At 40.7% G+C, this 18,361-nt stretch overlaps 1 protein-coding gene and 1 pseudogene across 1 annotated transcript; both read left to right on the top strand.

Annotated features, from left to right (window-relative positions):
• Nucleotides 1-12,778: 12,778 nt before the first annotated feature.
• On the top strand, nucleotides 12,779-14,787 carry LOC140754356 (uncharacterized; annotated as a pseudogene).
• A 1,332-nt stretch (nucleotides 14,788-16,119) lies between these two features.
• On the top strand, nucleotides 16,120-17,837 carry LOC140754556 (uncharacterized; the record flags this gene model as incomplete). The annotated part of the gene is made up of 1 exon (XM_073089598.1): nucleotides 16,120-17,837. A coding segment is annotated over exon 1 (1,296 nt), but the record flags the coding sequence as incomplete, so codon positions are not given.
• Nucleotides 17,838-18,361: the final 524 nt, after the last annotated feature.

Genomic DNA, 18,361 nt, shown 5'->3' with positions numbered 1-18,361 from the left:
GACAATTCTTAACCTTCTTCGACAGCAAATCTCTGAGATTGCCTGTGCATGTGGCCAAACTTTTTTGTAAAACCCTGGGTATTTGTGAGTTCACGAGTGACATTACGTAGATTGGCACCCATAATAATTTATTTATTCTGGACGCCCATCATACGCTATATTGCGTATGCGTAATGTGTATCTTCCTAAAGATGTTACCAACGCCAAGCTGAAGCGTGGAGAGTTAGCTGCTAAAAGTTGCAATGATATCACTGTTTGTAAATGGAAGGACAAACGTGACGTTCTGGTGATTTCAAATAAACACCAACTACAGCTTGTGACTGTTAGGAACTGAAACGGAAAAGTTTAACTGAAACCTGACATTGTTGCGGACTACAATCTAGGTATGTCTGGTATTGACAGAGGGGACCAGATGGTCTCGTATTACTCTTGCCTCAGAAAGACACTCAGATGGCACAAAAAATAGCACTGTACATCTTTGAGGTTAACGTACAAAACGCGCATAGGTTGCTACGTTTGAAAGACCGCACATCCAAAATTCGGCTCTTGAAGTTTCGTGAAGATTTCGTCAAATACCTACTGGGACTGAACTGTGGCGATATTACTCCCGCAGCTGCAGAAGCACCTGGACCACAAATAACGCCAGTACAGCCAGAACTAGGCCAAGCACACCCATCGCCGTTGCTGCCTGGGCCATCTGTACCACCTGCATTGCCAGCTTTTCATAAAAGTCGTGTCCCGTTGACAAATTTTCATTACAAAAGCCCGTGGGAGCCCACTTACAGCCAAGAAGAATGTGCCAGCGAAACCTTGTGTTGGCATTCAATGTGTAAAAGACGTATTATCGCTTTCGGTCGTCGGTCGCGCTCGCGCAATTTTGTCGATTTCGTTATATACTCCGAAGTAGATACCACTATTCGTATTAGTCGTTCTTTTAAATTCGTGTTAAATTCATTGTTCGCGGTGCAACGCGCTTAAAGATCGACGACACGTGAGAAGAGGAAGAAGGTAGAGGTAACTGGTAGACCATTCCGAGGTAAGACTAGCTAGCTCGAGCTGAGGGTGAGTTGAAGGTGCCTTATATCTAATACAAGAGGCTGCGCCCATTAACAGCAGGTGAGTGCGCGACCCTATAGCATCTTATTTTCGTACATACAGTCCACTTAACCTCCCTCGGGACACGATCATCCCGTCCATCGAAAAGAGAAACATTCAGTTCCTTATTTTTTTCTATCGGCCTAGAATCATTCATTGGGCTTTCGACGCTAATCATTAATGCGCCATTTATTTATTTGCAAGAATGCCGAAAGCGCATTCCACATATCTCCGGGCACGACTCAACCGATAGTCGTAAATTCTTTGTTGTACATATAAGTGCTAACCCGAGTTAGGGCGCATAACATTGTTTGAAATTGAGAATACTTCATCCCCAATAAAAACTAAGAAAATTAAAGAATACCGATTGAATAAGCAACTGCAGTTTCTGAAAAAAGTTGCACAAAATGAAACTGAATGCAGTATACAAGTAAATGAAACAGATAGTGAGAACCAAAATGAAAGTACAGCATTGCCTCGTTATCAAAGCCAATGTCGGAAGCGAACGATGGTCGAGAAAGACGAATTTCAAAGAGATATTTTGAATATATTGAAAACACCGGAAGATAGACATCTATGCTTTTTTTAAAGGGATTTTACCATCACTACAAACTTTCCAGTGATCACCGAACGTTGATATTTCAAAGCCACGTGCAGGAGCTTCAAAAATTAAAGAATACCACTTGAATAAGCAATTGCAGTTTCTGAAAAAAGTTGTACAAAATGAAACTGATGGCAGTACACAAGTAAATGAAAGACATAGTGAGAACCAAAATGAAAGTACAGCATTGCCTCGTTATCAAAGCTAATGTCGGAAGCGAACGATGGTCGGGAAAGACGAATTTCAAAGAGACATTTTGAATATATTAAAAACACCGGAAGATCGACATCTACCTGTTTGACCAAGCAGCCATCGCATAAACAAAAAAAACTGGATATTATTAAATAACTACTGAAAAATAATTAAAATGAGGACAAGCACGTCACAATTTAGGAGTTTATGGAACGGTGAGTATAATACTACTTTCTGTGATTCGAATCTTTTGTGATTCGTTCCCAGCTTTTAAGAGATTTCCTACTGATCTTATAGTAAATCGTATTATTTGGTTATTTTAGACATGGAGATTTAAATAAGCCTGTCCTTGGGCCCGCGGGCAGAGTACGGATGTTGCAGCACTGGGAGACGTTAACAAATATACTAAATCTGGACGTAATCGGTGACACGAGAGGCCTGGAACGCTGGAAAAGGGTAAGGGTATTTTAATATTGGAGCCATCGGTGCATCCTAAGACCAGAATGTATGTATGTAACGGAATCTTTGAACTCCATTTTTACCTATTTTGAACTATCCGATTCATTTAAAATTTTGAACAATTATCAAAAACCGATAACAATACACGAATTTAATTATTTTATCCCATTCTCCTCATCAGGATCGCCATAACGATTTTCCGTCCGTTCCGCAAGCGCAGTCGTATAACGGAGATGTAGTTATAATACCTCTAATCACTAGTATGCACTTACTTACATATAATTGTTATATCGTTACTAAGTACAATTTATGTGACTATGTTAATACATGACTTATAACGATGCACAATTAATAGCGTTTAATAAATTAAAGATGAGTAAGGCTAGTAAACCCGTGTAAAAAATTTACAATCCTGCATATAGTACGGAGTTGCACACAGATGCGTTGTGAATAGCCTACAAAGCACCCCCCCGAACGGGCTGCCACCTTGTCGTGGTGGGGGTGCTTGCGTGTCCTAATGATCCCCGAGGCTATACGGCAGAGTTACTCATACCGAAAGGCAAAGGGTCAAGGACCAGACTAAGAGCGGCCCAGGGGAGCTCACCCCTTAAAAAAGACGCATTATGGAAAAGGCTAGTTGCGAAAACGGTCTCCAGGTGGGTACCCGAAAGGGAGAATCCCACCCCTCTGCTACGGCGGAGGGCAGCCCCACGTACTCTGGAGGGGGCAACAACTGCCTCGTAGGTCGGCAATCCGCCGGCCTTCGTAAACACGACAATTGCAATGCCATAACGGACCCCGAGATGCTACATGTGAATGGACAAATGCCTGCTGTACAAGCGGCGACGAGGAAGCTGCGGTCGAGTAGAAGAATTGTATCGCCTACACCGACCGTCTCATCGGATGCAGACGAACTTTCAGACTGCTCCTTGATGTCGGCCGTGTCGACTCAGTCTGCAGCCACGTCGGCTGGTGCCCGCAAGAGAGCGCTGCCGACAAATGGAAGTGGTGGCGAGCGGCCCAAAAAAAAAGCCGGGGAAGCCCCAGGCTGACAGGAACGACGACTTCGTAGTCCCCTTGGCTCCAGTAGCCAAAACGAGAGCAAAGGCTTCTCTCCCGAGTGCCGAAGAGCTAGGCCGGGAGTTGACCGAGCAGCCGACTGGGGACCTAGGTTCTCACATCATTGAGAACCTAGAAATTATTGAAAAGGTGGCGGACAAGTCCCAAAATTTAAAGGGCGATATGGTGCGCGCTATCCGATTGGCAGTGCGCCACGTGCAGGCAGCAGCAACGGAGGTGGTGCAGCGGGCGACCACTGCACACCTAGAAAAGGAGAATGCCACACTGCGTTCTCAGCTTGCTGACCTGCACGGGAAGGTGGAGGCTCTCACGGCGGAACTAAATGAATTACGCCGTGAGAATAGCCCCGATTAGACCGCCACGTGCTGGAAATAGTAGGTTTGGAAATGGGGAGGACGCCCTAATGGACCGTATCGGGTCCATTATAGACAAAAAGCTGGCGTCCTTTAGAGACGAGCTGTTCCCAGGCAGAGCGATCCGTCCCCCCCTAGGGCAGAAGGCCGTCCGCACGTCCACCAGTGGCCCAGGCGCCGCCTCGGTCTCCGGGCGCGTCATCATCAGCCGCGCAAGAGGGGACGTGGGCGACTGTTGTAGGGCGCAAAGCTAGGGCGAAGGAGCGACTCCCTCCCCCGACCCGAGTAGAGCCAGCCCGAAAGCAGTCTCCGAGCCGCGGGCGAGAAAAAACTGCCCCCCAGCGGCGACCTGCGGCTAAAGCTGCACCGGCACTGGCGGCTCAGGCACCCAAAAAGGGCTGGACCGGTAGGAGCAAAGCTGCCAAGCGGAGGCTTCCGCGAGTGCCGAAATCGGCAGCAGTCACAGTGACGGTACCGGAAGGGTCAGATGTCACGTACGCGGAGGTCATGAAGACCGCGAAGGGACAGATTAAACTGCCCGATCTGGGTATCGCCGAACTGCGCCAAAAGAGAGCCCTCAACGGTGGCTTGCTGCTTGAGGTGGCCGGTGAGAACAGTGCCGAGCAGGCCGACGCCCTCGCAGGAAAGCTGCAAGCGGTTGTCGCGGAGATGGGGGTAAAGGTGGCGAGACCCACGAAACAGGGGGAGGCCAGGGCGATGGATCTGGACGATTCCGTCACCCAGGAAGACGTCGCCAGTGCCATCGCCGTGGCCTGCGGGTGCGTCGCTGCCGACGTAAAAGTCGGGGAGATTCGGCGGAGGCGTTCGGCCTTGGGGACGGCATGGGTGCGTTGTCCTCTCACAGCAATCCGCAAGCTGGCCGCTGCAAAGCGAATTCTAGTCGGGTGGGTATCTACCAGAGTGGAGATACTACCGGCCAGGTCGCTTCAATGCTTCCGTTGCCTCGAAATGGGGCATGCCCGGCAACAGTGCACTAGTGGCAGGGATAGGAGCGCACTGTGCTACGTATGTGGCGAACCTGGTCATAGGGCGAGTCAATGCGGAGCACACTCACCAAAATGCGCCCTATGCGCGGACCTTGGTCGTCCATCTGACCACCGCCTGGGTAGCAAAAAGTGCAAGCTTCCAAAAAGGAGGAATAGAGGCAACGGAGGAAAAGAGACAGCGGCCAAGACTGCTAGCTCCGCACGGACAGATGGGCCTGCGCATCCCAGCGCTTCGTCCCATTGTCCACCAGCGGAAGCGATGGACTCCTAATGGATAGGTCTCCGTCACTTAAAATACTCCAGGGGAACCTAAACCACTGTTAAACCTTACTTAACTTAAACCGGGGGGGTTTTAGTGCGGTTTTAGTTTAGAATCCCACATAACCCTACGTCGCTCCCACGACACTAGGTATCTTTTGAAGGTTTCCCCCTAGTAAACAAAAAAAAAAAAAAAAATAGCAATAGAATCAAGATGATAATTGTTTACATCCTGTACACTATATGAGTCGTAGGACAAGTGCAGCAGAAAAAAAATACTCTAGTTATGAACTCGAAGCTCTAGCGATTATAGAAGGTGTAAAAAAGTTTAGATGTTACTTGTATGGAATAAAGTTTAAAATCGTTACAGATTGCAAAGCTTCGAAATGACCCTGCGGAAAAAGGATCTTACAACAAGAGTGGCTCGATGGGTGTTGCTTTTGGAGGACTATGACCTCGTTGTTGAGCACCGTGCTGGAGATAAAATGAGGCATACAGATGCACTCAGCTGGAATCAAAGCATCATCAATCGAACAAACAATTATTGAAACGTGTTAACTAACGTTACCCCCTATTATTGCTTTTTTCCTTGTTTTTTTTTTAGAACCAGTAAAACCTGGGACTGAAACCATTCATCAAATGTCCGCATCCATCCAGCCACTTTTTGTGACAGCCATTCTAGTTTCAGGTGGTGCCCCTTCGAGCCAGTCACTCCATTTTGGCTTAGCTTTGTATACGATAAATGGTGGTAAGAACTCTCCTTTTGCATTACCACAGAACATAGCAGTAAAGCAAGATTTTGTGGCATTTTTGATAATTTCTGGATTTCTACAAGTACGTATGAATAAAAGTTTTGCTTTCTTAAGATTATCGTGAAAGCCAGTCTTATGCAGCCATCCAGCCAAGCCAAGAGTACTAAATGACACAAGCATAATAAAAAACAAAGGACATTACACCATAGAAGATGACTTTTTAGATGACGATGGCTATGGAATGGGGTGACTAAACGCCATTCCATAGCTAGAAAGTCATCAGGATTTTGATCTCAATTTCATAGTATTCTAAGTAACTTTTTGTTATTCCAATATATTTCGGTCAATACAAAGACCGATGATAGGGCCTAGACCCTTAATTGGTATCGGCGTGGGTAAGATTGTTGGAACGGCCTACATTGACTCGTGTGAGACATGAGTGTCGCTTCATACGGGTTATTCCAATGTTTAAAGAAGCTTGGTTTTTCTTTTACCCATCAGGAGGTGGATGTTACATTGACGGATGGTGCCAGTACGCACCGTACAGTGCTGAGTGTGCAGGTACCGGTGAGCTTCTGTTCCCGCGTGACACCTACCACTTTCATCATATTCCCTGAATCGCAAGAGTCGCGCACATTTCTCGGAGTAGGATTTATCCAAGACGCAGGAATGGTACTGAACATCCCGCAAATGAATTGGTATTTCGTTGACCAGCCTGAAGTGATGTACGACTTGCTTGAAGAAGTTGCAAATGAAGTTTCTAGTGCACGTGTAGAAACGTGTTAGAAGAAATTCAGTTTTTGAATTTATCTTTCCGCTTCCTGCTTCTTCTGCGGATCAGGTGATAATACATGAGACAATACGTGGGAAGCCGCCTTACCATAGCCCAGTGCATGTGCAGCAATGGATCTAAGAATGCCAGGCTGTTCACGAGCGGGCCTAAAACCAGCACTACCGGAGAGGGGAGCCAGTGACACTCTTATCGTCTTATACCGCTCGACCCTTCACCGAAACGTAAAACCTTATTTGATGGATATTCAGCCAGTTTCATGGACTATGTGTACCAAGATGCCCAGATAATCTTCCAGGAAGCAGGAGTGACGTTATTTACGCACTGTCCAAGTGAGGGCAGCGATGACGTTGACATATGTTCTGTATCCGTAAGTCACATTATATCTGAAACGTTAAATGAATCGCAGAGAGACCAATCAATTAAAAATTTATGGGACACCCAGGAAGCTTTTGGAGAAAGTCAAGAGCCGACAGATTTGGCGGAACATTGTATTGACACCGGCGACCATAATCCTATTTCAGTGCCACCATACCGTCTCTCGCCACCTTGGTTAAGGTTACTGAAACAGGAAATAATGAAGGTGTTAAAAGAAAAAGTCATAGAACACCTTGCACCTTGGTCTGCCCCTGTCGTCATGGTCCTAAAGAAGGACGGATCGGTACGTGTCTGCGTCGTTTATCGCAGACTTAACGCAATAACTGTTTCAGATATATATCCTATTCTCCGAATAGATGATCTATTGCATGCAGCTAAACCAACTCCGTTCATGTCTACACTGGATTTGCGAGCTGGTTACTGGCAAGTTAAAATAAAAACGAAGATCAGAACAAGACGATGTTTATAACACCATTTGAAGTTTATCTATTTAAACGTATGCCATTTGGTCTCCGTAATGTGCCCTCGACCTTCCAGCTTGATTGACAGAGTGAAAGTAAGATAGCCTGGAAGACATAAAAATGCTAGCTTACTTGGATGATATATTAATATTCTCCACTTCCTTTGAAGAACATTTGAAAGACCTCGCGAGGGTCTTAACTAACTTGAACGAGTGCAAACTCCACGTTAATTACAGTAAGTGCAGATTCTGCTGTCCAACGATTAAGTATTTGAAGTCGCCGAAGAAGTCGAAATGTAAACAACAAATTGAGGTTATGTATCGGCATTCTTGTAGCTTTTGTTAAAATTTGTCATTCCTTCATGGTCATTACCTCACTACATTTAGGAATGACGGCTGGATGAGGGAATTATTTCTTGAGTATTCTATATTTCTTTTAGATTTTTTATTTATTTCTAGCAACTGGTATTATATGGTATTTAATTAAAAACAGGTACAAGTATATGGGAGCAAAATGTCACGGCCAGTGACGTAGAGTGCTACAGAATAAAAATAAAAAAACAGAATGTACAACAGTTGTTAATGCACCAGTAGGCCCGATGCCTTTTAAGTCTCACATGCTACAGAATGGAGCTTTGGGTTTAGCTAATAAGTCTGGTTGGATAAGTGAGGATTGTTTTCTGGAAGCTTTAAAACATTTTGTACAATATGTTAAGCCATCTAAAGATGACCCTGCATTAATATTATTTGACAATTACAAAACACGCCCGATCAAGACGCCTCAATACTAACACGAGCCTTCTTACACTACATGGCGACTTTGCCAGGATGAATTTTTTGGTAGTATAAGAAGTCATGGCTACCGAAACAAGTCTCCAACTTGCGGAGGTTTTGAAGCTGCGTTTGCATCATTACTTGTTACCAATTTAAGAAACAGTCATTATGGATTTATGTACTATATTTAAATTCATGATAAAAACTTATCACCATTAATTCAAGGTGTTTTTCAAAAACTCCGTACTAAAAGAAATACATTTTTCGACCAAAGCTAGCTGGTTAACATATATAATTACATTATAAGGATGAATTAAAGTCGAATTTACAAACTGTACTGGCAACAAATGTTTTGTGTTGGTTTTGTTGCTGACCACATGTCACGGAACAGATTTTTCACTCTTCAAAATCCTTTAAAAATAGTTAATGACAACGATTTTTCGAACGACGATAAAAATAAAGTCAAGTTATGGAAAGTTCGCCCACTTATCCAAGAAATTCTTAAAGGTTGTCATTCCATACCAAAGGACCAAACACTATCAATTGACGAAATGATAATTCCTTTTACGGGCACGTGTGGGATGAAACAATATTGCCCAGGCAAACCTAATCCTATATATAGGTTTAAACGCTTTTAAACCTATATATGTTTTTTTTCTCCCACAGGAGAGGTGTGTGATTTTGATATATATCAAGGGGCAACTACATATCCTTCTTATGCTGAAACATCTTTTGGGTTGGGAGAGAAGGCAGTTCTTGCCTTTACGGAGAATTTGATACCGGGACATATCGTTTACTGTAATAGATACTTTACGACTGAAAAACTTATGTTAGTACTAAAAAGGCCAGAGGCCTGACGGGCGCTGGTACATTGATGAACAATAGAGTTCCTCGGCCTGCGAGAATATTACTCAAAGAAGAGAAAGGATTGAAGAAAGAAGGGATTGGGAGTTATCAAGTATTAGTCAATGATAATAAATAAATAGCTATAACTAAATGGGAGGATAACAAATTGGTCACATTCTTGTCTAATGTGCATGCTCCACAAACTTCTGATACCTGCCAAAGATAACAGATATTGGGGCTGAATATTTAGAAATTGAAAGAAAAAACTTGAAGATTTTGGAACAAGAAGTAAAAAAATCAAAATATGCCAGAAATTGAAAAAAAAAACTGAGGATTATCATTATCTTATGAGCAGGCAATATCCTGAAATGTAAAAACTGAATTCCATTCAGAAACTGAGAGTGTGGAATAAAATAAACCAAGTTTTAAAGGATGAGTTGGTTTTGAACATATATGGAGATGCACATCACGTGGTCGATGCAGCGCATACGCGACTAAACTGCAGCGCCCGAGACGAAGCGGGCGGGGGAGTACTCATTGCGTCGCCGGAGCGGCAGCGTTCAGTTGTTTTTGTGCGTTGATAAGGAATGCACGCGCAAGCTGATCTCGCTTATTTTTACGTATTTTGTATTTAGTTTTATTAGCAGAGTAAAATGCGTACGACTGAAGAAGTTGACATGGATTACTTCATTACATTAGTTCAGGAAAGAGAAATTATATGGGACAAGTCACATGTAGATTTTAAAAATAAAAATTTAAAAATGAAAGCTTCAAATATCAAAAGATTTATTTCCTGATAACGACAATTTTACACATGAACGAAAAAACAAAGTTGGCAAGTTTACAGTAAGATCAAATATTTTTTTGTATTTTTATTACCATTATATCTTATTTAACGGCCAAGGCAAAGTTCCTTTAGTCATGAAATAGGTCGCGAATTGCTCTCTTATGACATTTAGTGCGGCTGTTCACCATCTGCAAATTTATCTCTTTGTCTAAAACCATCTCGATTTGCGACAAAAGTGTGTACACACAACATGCTTTTATTATGTCTGTGGCAAAGTTATAGGACACATTTATAGGTCTATGAAAAATGCGCCATTTGTTTGCCATAATCCCAAAAGCGCATTCAACATATCTTCTGGCCCTGCTTAAACGATAATTGAAAACCTTTTGTTGTTACTCGAGATTTCGACCACTATATGGACGCATAATATGTCTGCTCAGTCCAAAAGCTTCATCGCCCACAAATACATACGGGGTTGGTCTTGTAAACCAGAGAGTGGTTGGGAATTAGGTAGAAGTAAGTCGTTTTTAATTAGTAATTCGTACAGTTTAGAATTTTGAAACACGGTTGAATCGCACTCTTTTCCGTATGCACCGACGTCGACAAAAATGAATTTGTAATTTGAATCTACAACAGCTAGCAATACAATTGAAACGAACGCTTTATAATTAAAAAAAAGTGATCCACTATTTGCAGGGTCACACACACACAAAAATATTATAGTATTTATTCGATATTTGTAGTATATATTCGACCATTTTAGATCGTCGTATACATAAATCGCAAAAGTAGAAAATTTTTGATGACTTCTTTTTTTATTTGATGCTATCATCATAAATTCATATATAATTTTCACAACTACCCATAAAATAAATATACAAAAGATTATAGACTCCAGTTGGCGCGAGTTCTATTGAATAATTATAAGCAGTGACACCAAAAGAGGTTCTATAGTATATAAAATTAAGAAAGGGGGAATTTTTGTGTCCTAAAAGAAATCCGGCTCCAAAACGTTGGCTTGCAAAAAAAAGAAAAAGGCAACAACATAACTGGCATTTTTTAGAATAAATATCTTTAAAAAAAGTAAAGAAACTGCCATAAGAGTCCTTTGAGCGGTGACGTACGGCCGCATTCTATCATCTTAGCTGGGTGGAAATATGTTCGGACAAAATACTGCAAACCTAACTCAGCTTTAAGCAAAGTCGTAAATTCGTAATCAATCAATCGTATCATCTTTGCTGGTCAGGCTTATCTTCGGTGAAATACAGGAAGCCTGACGCAGCTGTACGTTCGGTGGTCACGTAGAACCGAAAACAGGACGTAGCGCGATGCTAATTGCGGAAGTCTATTTAAGGGAGGTCGCCTTCTCATCTCAGTGCAGTTCATCAACATCATTCATTCGCGTCACGCATATCCTGCGCCTATCATTCGCGTCTATATATAAATACTGCGCAAATGTATTTTCTTATGCGTAAAATCAGTGTACACTTCATTCATTGTCTACCAAGAGCTAATAATACATACGTTTTTAATCAAAGCATAAATCAATTATCAGTCAAACCCGCACTCAACACTATTTCGCCTTGGAATAATTACCATTACTCCTGCAAGATGAAGCAGGCATGTGGTGGCAAGGTGTCAAGAATGAAGTTATTTCGTGGGCCGAGTGGTCTAAGAAGGCCGAGTGGTCTAAGAAGGATGCTTATCTTCTTTACTAGGAGATCATTCAAGTTAAACAAGAAGCTCACCACTCCACAGAAGCATTTATCAGGCAAAAACGACTGCTGTTCTCGCAACTTCCTGTTGAACAAAGCCTTGAAGTTCGACAATCGGATATGGTATACGGTTTGCTTGATCTGCATATACGCGACAAGATACCACGTACCAGTGTCAACACCTTCGACCAACTGGTGAAAGCAAATCTGACAAACCTCCCGAAGTTTAAAGCCGCTATGAGGTATTTCCGAAAAGTGAAGCTCCAGCAAAGAAGAAATGTAAAATGTGACATTTAGGACACACAACCGAAAACTGTCGAAAGAAAAAGAATTGTTGGTTAATAAAGGAACCCGAAGTGCATATGGCGTATAATATTTGAAATCACAATGTAAACTTTGACAAAATCTATTCAGCTTGTTAATTCATAACAAAGGATGAAAGAAAAGAAAAGCCCGGGTTTACACACCAAAAACGCATTGTTAAACAATCTGTTATAGAGTGCCTCAGAAACGCAGATGACAGAGCCCCTACACTGGCAGGGTATGCAGCACATCTGCGTAATGGACTACCAAAGCAGGTATGACCTTCAGCTATGAAGTTACGACTTAAAAATCATGCATACACTTTGAAGCAAACCTTTGCTGAAAGGAATTGGGTCAAGTTCATTCAATCGTCAAAAAAAAATGTGTTTTTTGTAACGTCAAAACAGTGATAATGCCATACTGACTTAGAATCAGTTCAAAGTATGAGATCAGAAGCCTTCCCAACTCCTGCGCAAAATGAGCGCCAAATTACCATTAGACGTAAAATATTTGAAAGCACAATGTAAACTTTCCCTCCCTCCCAACTCCAGCTCAAAATGAAAGATCTGATAAGAAACAAAATATCAGACGAGACCTTAAAGCTGACGGCTGATTCTTAGGGGATCCTTTACCATCAGTTCCCAAAAATGGCTGGCAAATATGTTAGATGTGGTGACTATACTAAAAAAAAAGACAGAAAAACAAAAAAATGCTGTTCTAAATGTGAGAAACCAATATGTATGGAACTATTTTAGTTTGCGGAGATTGTTCTAATTTTTAGGTGTAACTTGACTGCCACTCCCACTCTTCCCGTGGATGTCGTGAGAGTCGACTATGGGACGAAAACCAGGAAATGGGCAGCAGCATCTCTCTGTGAACTTACCAGCATACTGCGGTCACCAACACGCACAGCCAAACGCAGTTGACTATGACGATGAATAATATGGTTAAATCTTTTCCAAGGAATATTGATGATGACTACTGTAAAAATGTACATATCAAACGTAAGAAAATTCATCGATCTAGCTACTTACAAAGTATTGTTAATAAGCGTACTATTAAAAGTTGGCTACGATTTTTAATTCCGTCACCATTGTATACTATGTACGATATTAAAGTTGATGATTCATTTTTTAATGATAATCAAATTCACGATAAAATTCAGCAAGATGATTTCAGCGAACATATTCCTATAGAAGAAAGTTTTACGGCTCAACAGCAGACATTACTGTGGAATGAAGAACAATACTTACGTATTGCACCTGGTGAAGAAAACGTACCTGAAAGTTTATTATTTGATGAACATGCAGAGGAACTTTCCTTTCCCGCAATTTACTTGGGTCAGTTCCGTAATTTTAGGGATGGTGTGAAAGTAACCCCTTTCATGATGGCTTCTAGTGAGCTAAGACGATCTGATCGTCGTGTAGTTACACCGTATCATTTATTATACATAGCAATGAAGATTATGAGGATGAGGGGGTTCGTGATTCTCTCACAGTTGCGTTCAAACACGTTGGTAAAGATACCAAAATTACTCGGAAACAAATAGAAGATGATCAGTACGTTCATAATTGTATTGAAACCAATCTTGCGTTTCTAAGAGCAATTACAAATTCAACATGGTATTGGATGGATCGCAAGAAAGATCTTTTTGCTATGATCAGACAGTTTGGAAAACCGACTATATTTCTTACTGTCAGTGCCAATGAAATTGGATGGAACGATCTGCTCCAAAAGCTCTACAAATTCAAACACAACGGTGAAACTATTTCAGAAGAAATGGCCGAGCTTCTCCATTATCTTGAAAAAACAACTCTTGTCAATGAGGATGCAGTTACTTGTGCTATATATTTTAACAAATTGGTCAATGTATTAATTAATCTTTTACAATCACCAAAATTTAGTCCGTTTGGGAAATATTATGTTGTTCATTATTTTAAACGTATTGAGTTCCAGCATCGTGGTAGTCCACATGCGCATATACTATTGTGGCTAGCTAATGCTCCAATGGATGCGCTTGATAAAAATAAGTTGGATTCTATCGCATTAATTGATTACTTGATATCTGTGTCATCTCGAGAAGCATCAGGTAACATTAAATTACAAAGACACAAACATACATTCACATGCTATAAGAAAATAGTGGCGAATCAACCTCAGCATTGCAGATTTGAAGCACCTTTTATGCCTTGCCGATCTACTACAATTTTATTACCTATGCAGAAAGAGGAACCTGGTTTCAAGAATTATGCTAAACGTTACACAGATATCCGGATTAATTTGGAAAATAATTATTATCATGATATTGATTCTTTCTATAAGAGTAATAATATTAATTCAGATGATGATTATCACAATATTCTTCGAGCTGGAATTAAGAGGCCACAAGTTTTTGTCAAACGTCAACCCTGTGAAAAATGGCATAATCCGTTTAACCCCTTTATATTTAACATTGTTAAATCCAATATGGATATCCAATTCATTACCGAAGAATATTCATGTGCTAGTTATGTCGCAGAGTATGTCAATAAAACTAACAGAGGCATTAGTCATCTTCAGCGATTGATAATTGAAACTATGAATGACTATCCAGAGTTTGATGTCGTGGAAATTACGAGGAAAATAGGTGTAAATATGCTCAATAGTGTTGAGATAACAAGTCAAGAGGCGGCTTGGTATCTTTTGCGAGAACCGATGTCAAAGTGTTCTACTGTTGTCACCACTATTCCCACTATGTGGCCATGTGATCGTCAACGTATAAGAAAAACACAAAAAGAATTACATTAGAACTAAAGTGATAATGCGCATACAAATCTTCGCCAGTGGTCGCGTTTTCGGAAACAACCGAATTATTGAATCGTAAGAGCCCTAACCAATGCTCTTGCATTTAGCATCTTGTGCGATAGAAATAGGAGTCAATATCAATCGATAACAAGTTCGAACGGTACATAAAAAGCTTACATAAATTTGATAGAATGTTACAACTCCGCCCATTTCATCTTCTTTCAGATCGAATCCTTCCAGAATGGATAAATTTAAACGTGGGAAGCCGCTTAACTCACAAGCACGGCAAATGGTATTTAATGTGTACCTTTATTTCTTAAATGAAGCTAATGTATTCAAAAACGACCATGACGGTTATTTTAAAAAAGTTCAAGAGCGTGTGACAAAATCTACAGGAATTTCACGCCGAACTTTGACTAATATATTGAACGAAAAAAGGCAAAATCAATCAATGAAATTTTCCACACCGAAAAAAGGAAAACCTAAAAGTAGATTTCGGATGGGACTTGATGATTTCGACTATTGTGTAATTCGAAATATGATATACAATTTTCAGTTGACGCTCAAAGAACTCCCAACTGTAAATAATTTGAGAAAAAAGTTAATCGAAGCTATTAATTTCAAAGGCTGTGTAGAGACTTTAACGCTCATCTTGAAAGACATGGGGTTTAGGTTTCTGAAAACTGATACCAACCGACGGTTACTTATGGAAAAGCCAGATATACGACGTTTAAAAAAGATCAAATATCTCCGAGAAATACAACAGCTGAGAAATGCTGGTAGAAACATAGTATTTATGGACGAGTCATACGTGCATACATCGCATACTAAAGGTAAAACTTGGCAAGACAGCAGCAAAAAAGGTATTAAACAACCCATTTCTAAAGGAGAGCGAATTATTATTGTACATGCAGGCAATGAAAAAGGCTTCGTCTCAGGGGCTTTAATGTTACATAAATGTGTCGACTCAGAAGGTGACTATCATAAAGAAATAAACGCCGAACGTTATCAAACTTGGCTACGCAATCAGTTGATTCCCAACTTGCCTCCTAATAGTGTGTTGGTAATTGATAACGCCCCATATCATAATAAGCTGTCTGTAAAACCACCAAACTCAAATACACCCAAACCACAAATGATTGCGTGGTTACAACAACACAATGTTCCTCATGACCCAAATAAACTCAAACCTGAATTGTACGAAATTATAAAAAGACACAAAGAACAATACACAGAATTTGCCATTGACCGTATAATGGAGGAGCATGGGCATAAAATTGTACGATTGCCACCATATCATCCAGATTTCAACCCCATCGAAAACATTTGGGCGCAAATAAAACAACACGTTGCCAAAAGAAATATTGCAATGAACGTTGCGTCAGTTAAAGAAGCTATTTTAGAAAAAATCAACAATATAGGTTCGGAAGAATGGAAAAAAGTTCGTGATCATGCCCTTAAATGCGAAGATGAGGTATAGGAAATATGAGTCAAGAATCGATAGTTATTCAGATGAAATGATTATTTACACAGGAGATAGCAGTGATATAAGTGAAATTGGAGACCTTGATGAAAATTCCGATGACTCTATGATGTCAGGAATAGAGAATCTCCCTGATTCTGATTAAATATTAACCTATGTTCTGTTATACGATTCTGATTAAATAAAACTTTTTTTTCCTAATACTTATACCTAAATCTTCTTTTCATTTAAACCTTCTTTTTTCCATCGTTAAATCGTCGTCGTCGCTTTCCTATGTGGGTCATGCGTGAAATCTCGTTACTGATAAATCAATATTAATTTATCTCTTTTACCACAAAAAAAATATATATTAAATTATGCATGAAGTAAATGTACTTTCCACTCTATATAGATATCATCTCCCAACGCTTCGGAAATACGACCGATGCCGAACAATGGCGAAGATCGCTATGCGCATTATCACTTTGGTTCTACTGTAGACGCGATAGGCGTTGGAGAAGATTCAACTAACATTTGGAAAGAAAATTGGTTTGACAAATATGAACGCCGACACGAAGATTTGAAAAATATTACTCTTGCGCAGTTTGTTGCTAACTACACCATTAAAGCAGATGGTACTTACACAAAAAGAAAAGTGCCACGTGTTATCCGATACCGAAATTTTGATATGGGACAAGATCTTAATGAATATAAACGTGAAATGGTTACGTTACATATTCCTTTCCGAAATGAAGATGCGGAAATACTCGCTGAAATGAAATTTATCGATATATATAATAGGAATGAAAATGAAATTTTAAATAATCGAAAAGAATTTGAATCTAATTTGGATATCCAGAAAGTAATTGAAATTTCTCGAAATTTATGCCGAGAAGATGGTTTCGATGATGAAACTGAAGTACAAGATGTTGCTAACATCGCATCTGAACCGAATCCATTTCAAAATTTATATAACAATCCTCTTTCCGATATTAATAGCGATCTTCGTCTAGCTGTACTTAATAAACTTGGACCTATCGCTAAAAAGCGAGAAAATTTAATGCCAAATATAGAGTTTTACGAATTGATGAGAATGGCTAATGATAAACAAAGAGAGCTCTTGCTACATGTCATTTCAAATCTATTAACTCCAAACCGTAGTCCATTTCAAATATTTTTTACGGGTCCAGCTGGATGTGGTAAGACTTTCGTCATAAAAGTTGTCATGGAAATTTACAGGGTGTCTCAAAACGATCCAACTATTTCAAGAGTGAGCGAGAAGCAAATAAGGCGCGGGGGAGGAGTGGCGCGAGCGTCGTTTACTAAAGCGTACCTTAAATTTTTAGTTGCCATCATGCCGTACACGGGAGAACAACGCTCGTTTTGCGTACGCGCGTATTTCGAGAACAATCGATCACTTATTCGAGTTCGACGGATGTATCGGTTACATTATCGACTGCGCAAAATTGCGGAAACTCCAAGCAATGCAACAATTTTAGCTTGGATTCAGACATTCAATACTACTGGAAACACTATTGGCGAAATCCATCACGGCCGTCCAAGGACAGCAAGAACGCCTGGAAACATTCAGTCTGTTGCAGATTCTGTAAGCCGACAGCCTCGACTCAGCGTTAGAAAGCGTGAGTCTCAGCTTGGATTATCAAGAGCGACAATTCACCGCATAATGCGATCTGATTTACACCTAATGGCGCATCCACACATGCCGCATCACAGCCGCGGCACGCGCGGCTTTTGGTTGCCGGCGGCAGTTTGCTTGCGGCTTCGATACGGAGTGGTAGTGTTGTCGTATAATTTCATAGAAGTAAATAACGAAATGACAGAATTTAACTGGGATGATAGTGCAGTACTTTTATTAATAGAAAAGTATCAAGAAAATGAACCATTGTGGAACCCAAGGCATATGGATTTCAAGAATCGCAACAAAAGAAATGATGCTATTAGGGATATTGCTTCTGTGTTCAACATAGCATCATCAGAAATTGAGAGAAAACTGAAGAATTTATCCAGCCATTATTTTCGAGAAAAACGCAAATATGAAGAATCTAAAAGGAGTGGATCTGGACGGGAAGATGTTCAATTGCCGAAATGGTTTGCTTATAAGGCGTTATCATTTCTTAGTGACAAGAATGCACCGGTACCGACTCTGAACAGCCACGCACCTATTGTAAGTACCCATCAAATTCTTATAATCAAGTAGACTAGTTGGTCGCCCACTGATCGAAATTCGACCATAATTAATTTAAA

Source organism: Epargyreus clarus, unplaced genomic scaffold (genome assembly GCF_041222505.1).
Source record: "Epargyreus clarus isolate Ecla_fem2 unplaced genomic scaffold, WU_Ecla_fem_2.2 ptg000029l, whole genome shotgun sequence".
Lineage (NCBI taxonomy): Eukaryota > Metazoa > Arthropoda > Insecta > Lepidoptera > Hesperiidae > Epargyreus > Epargyreus clarus.
This window is presented reverse-complemented; position numbering and strand designations above follow the sequence as displayed.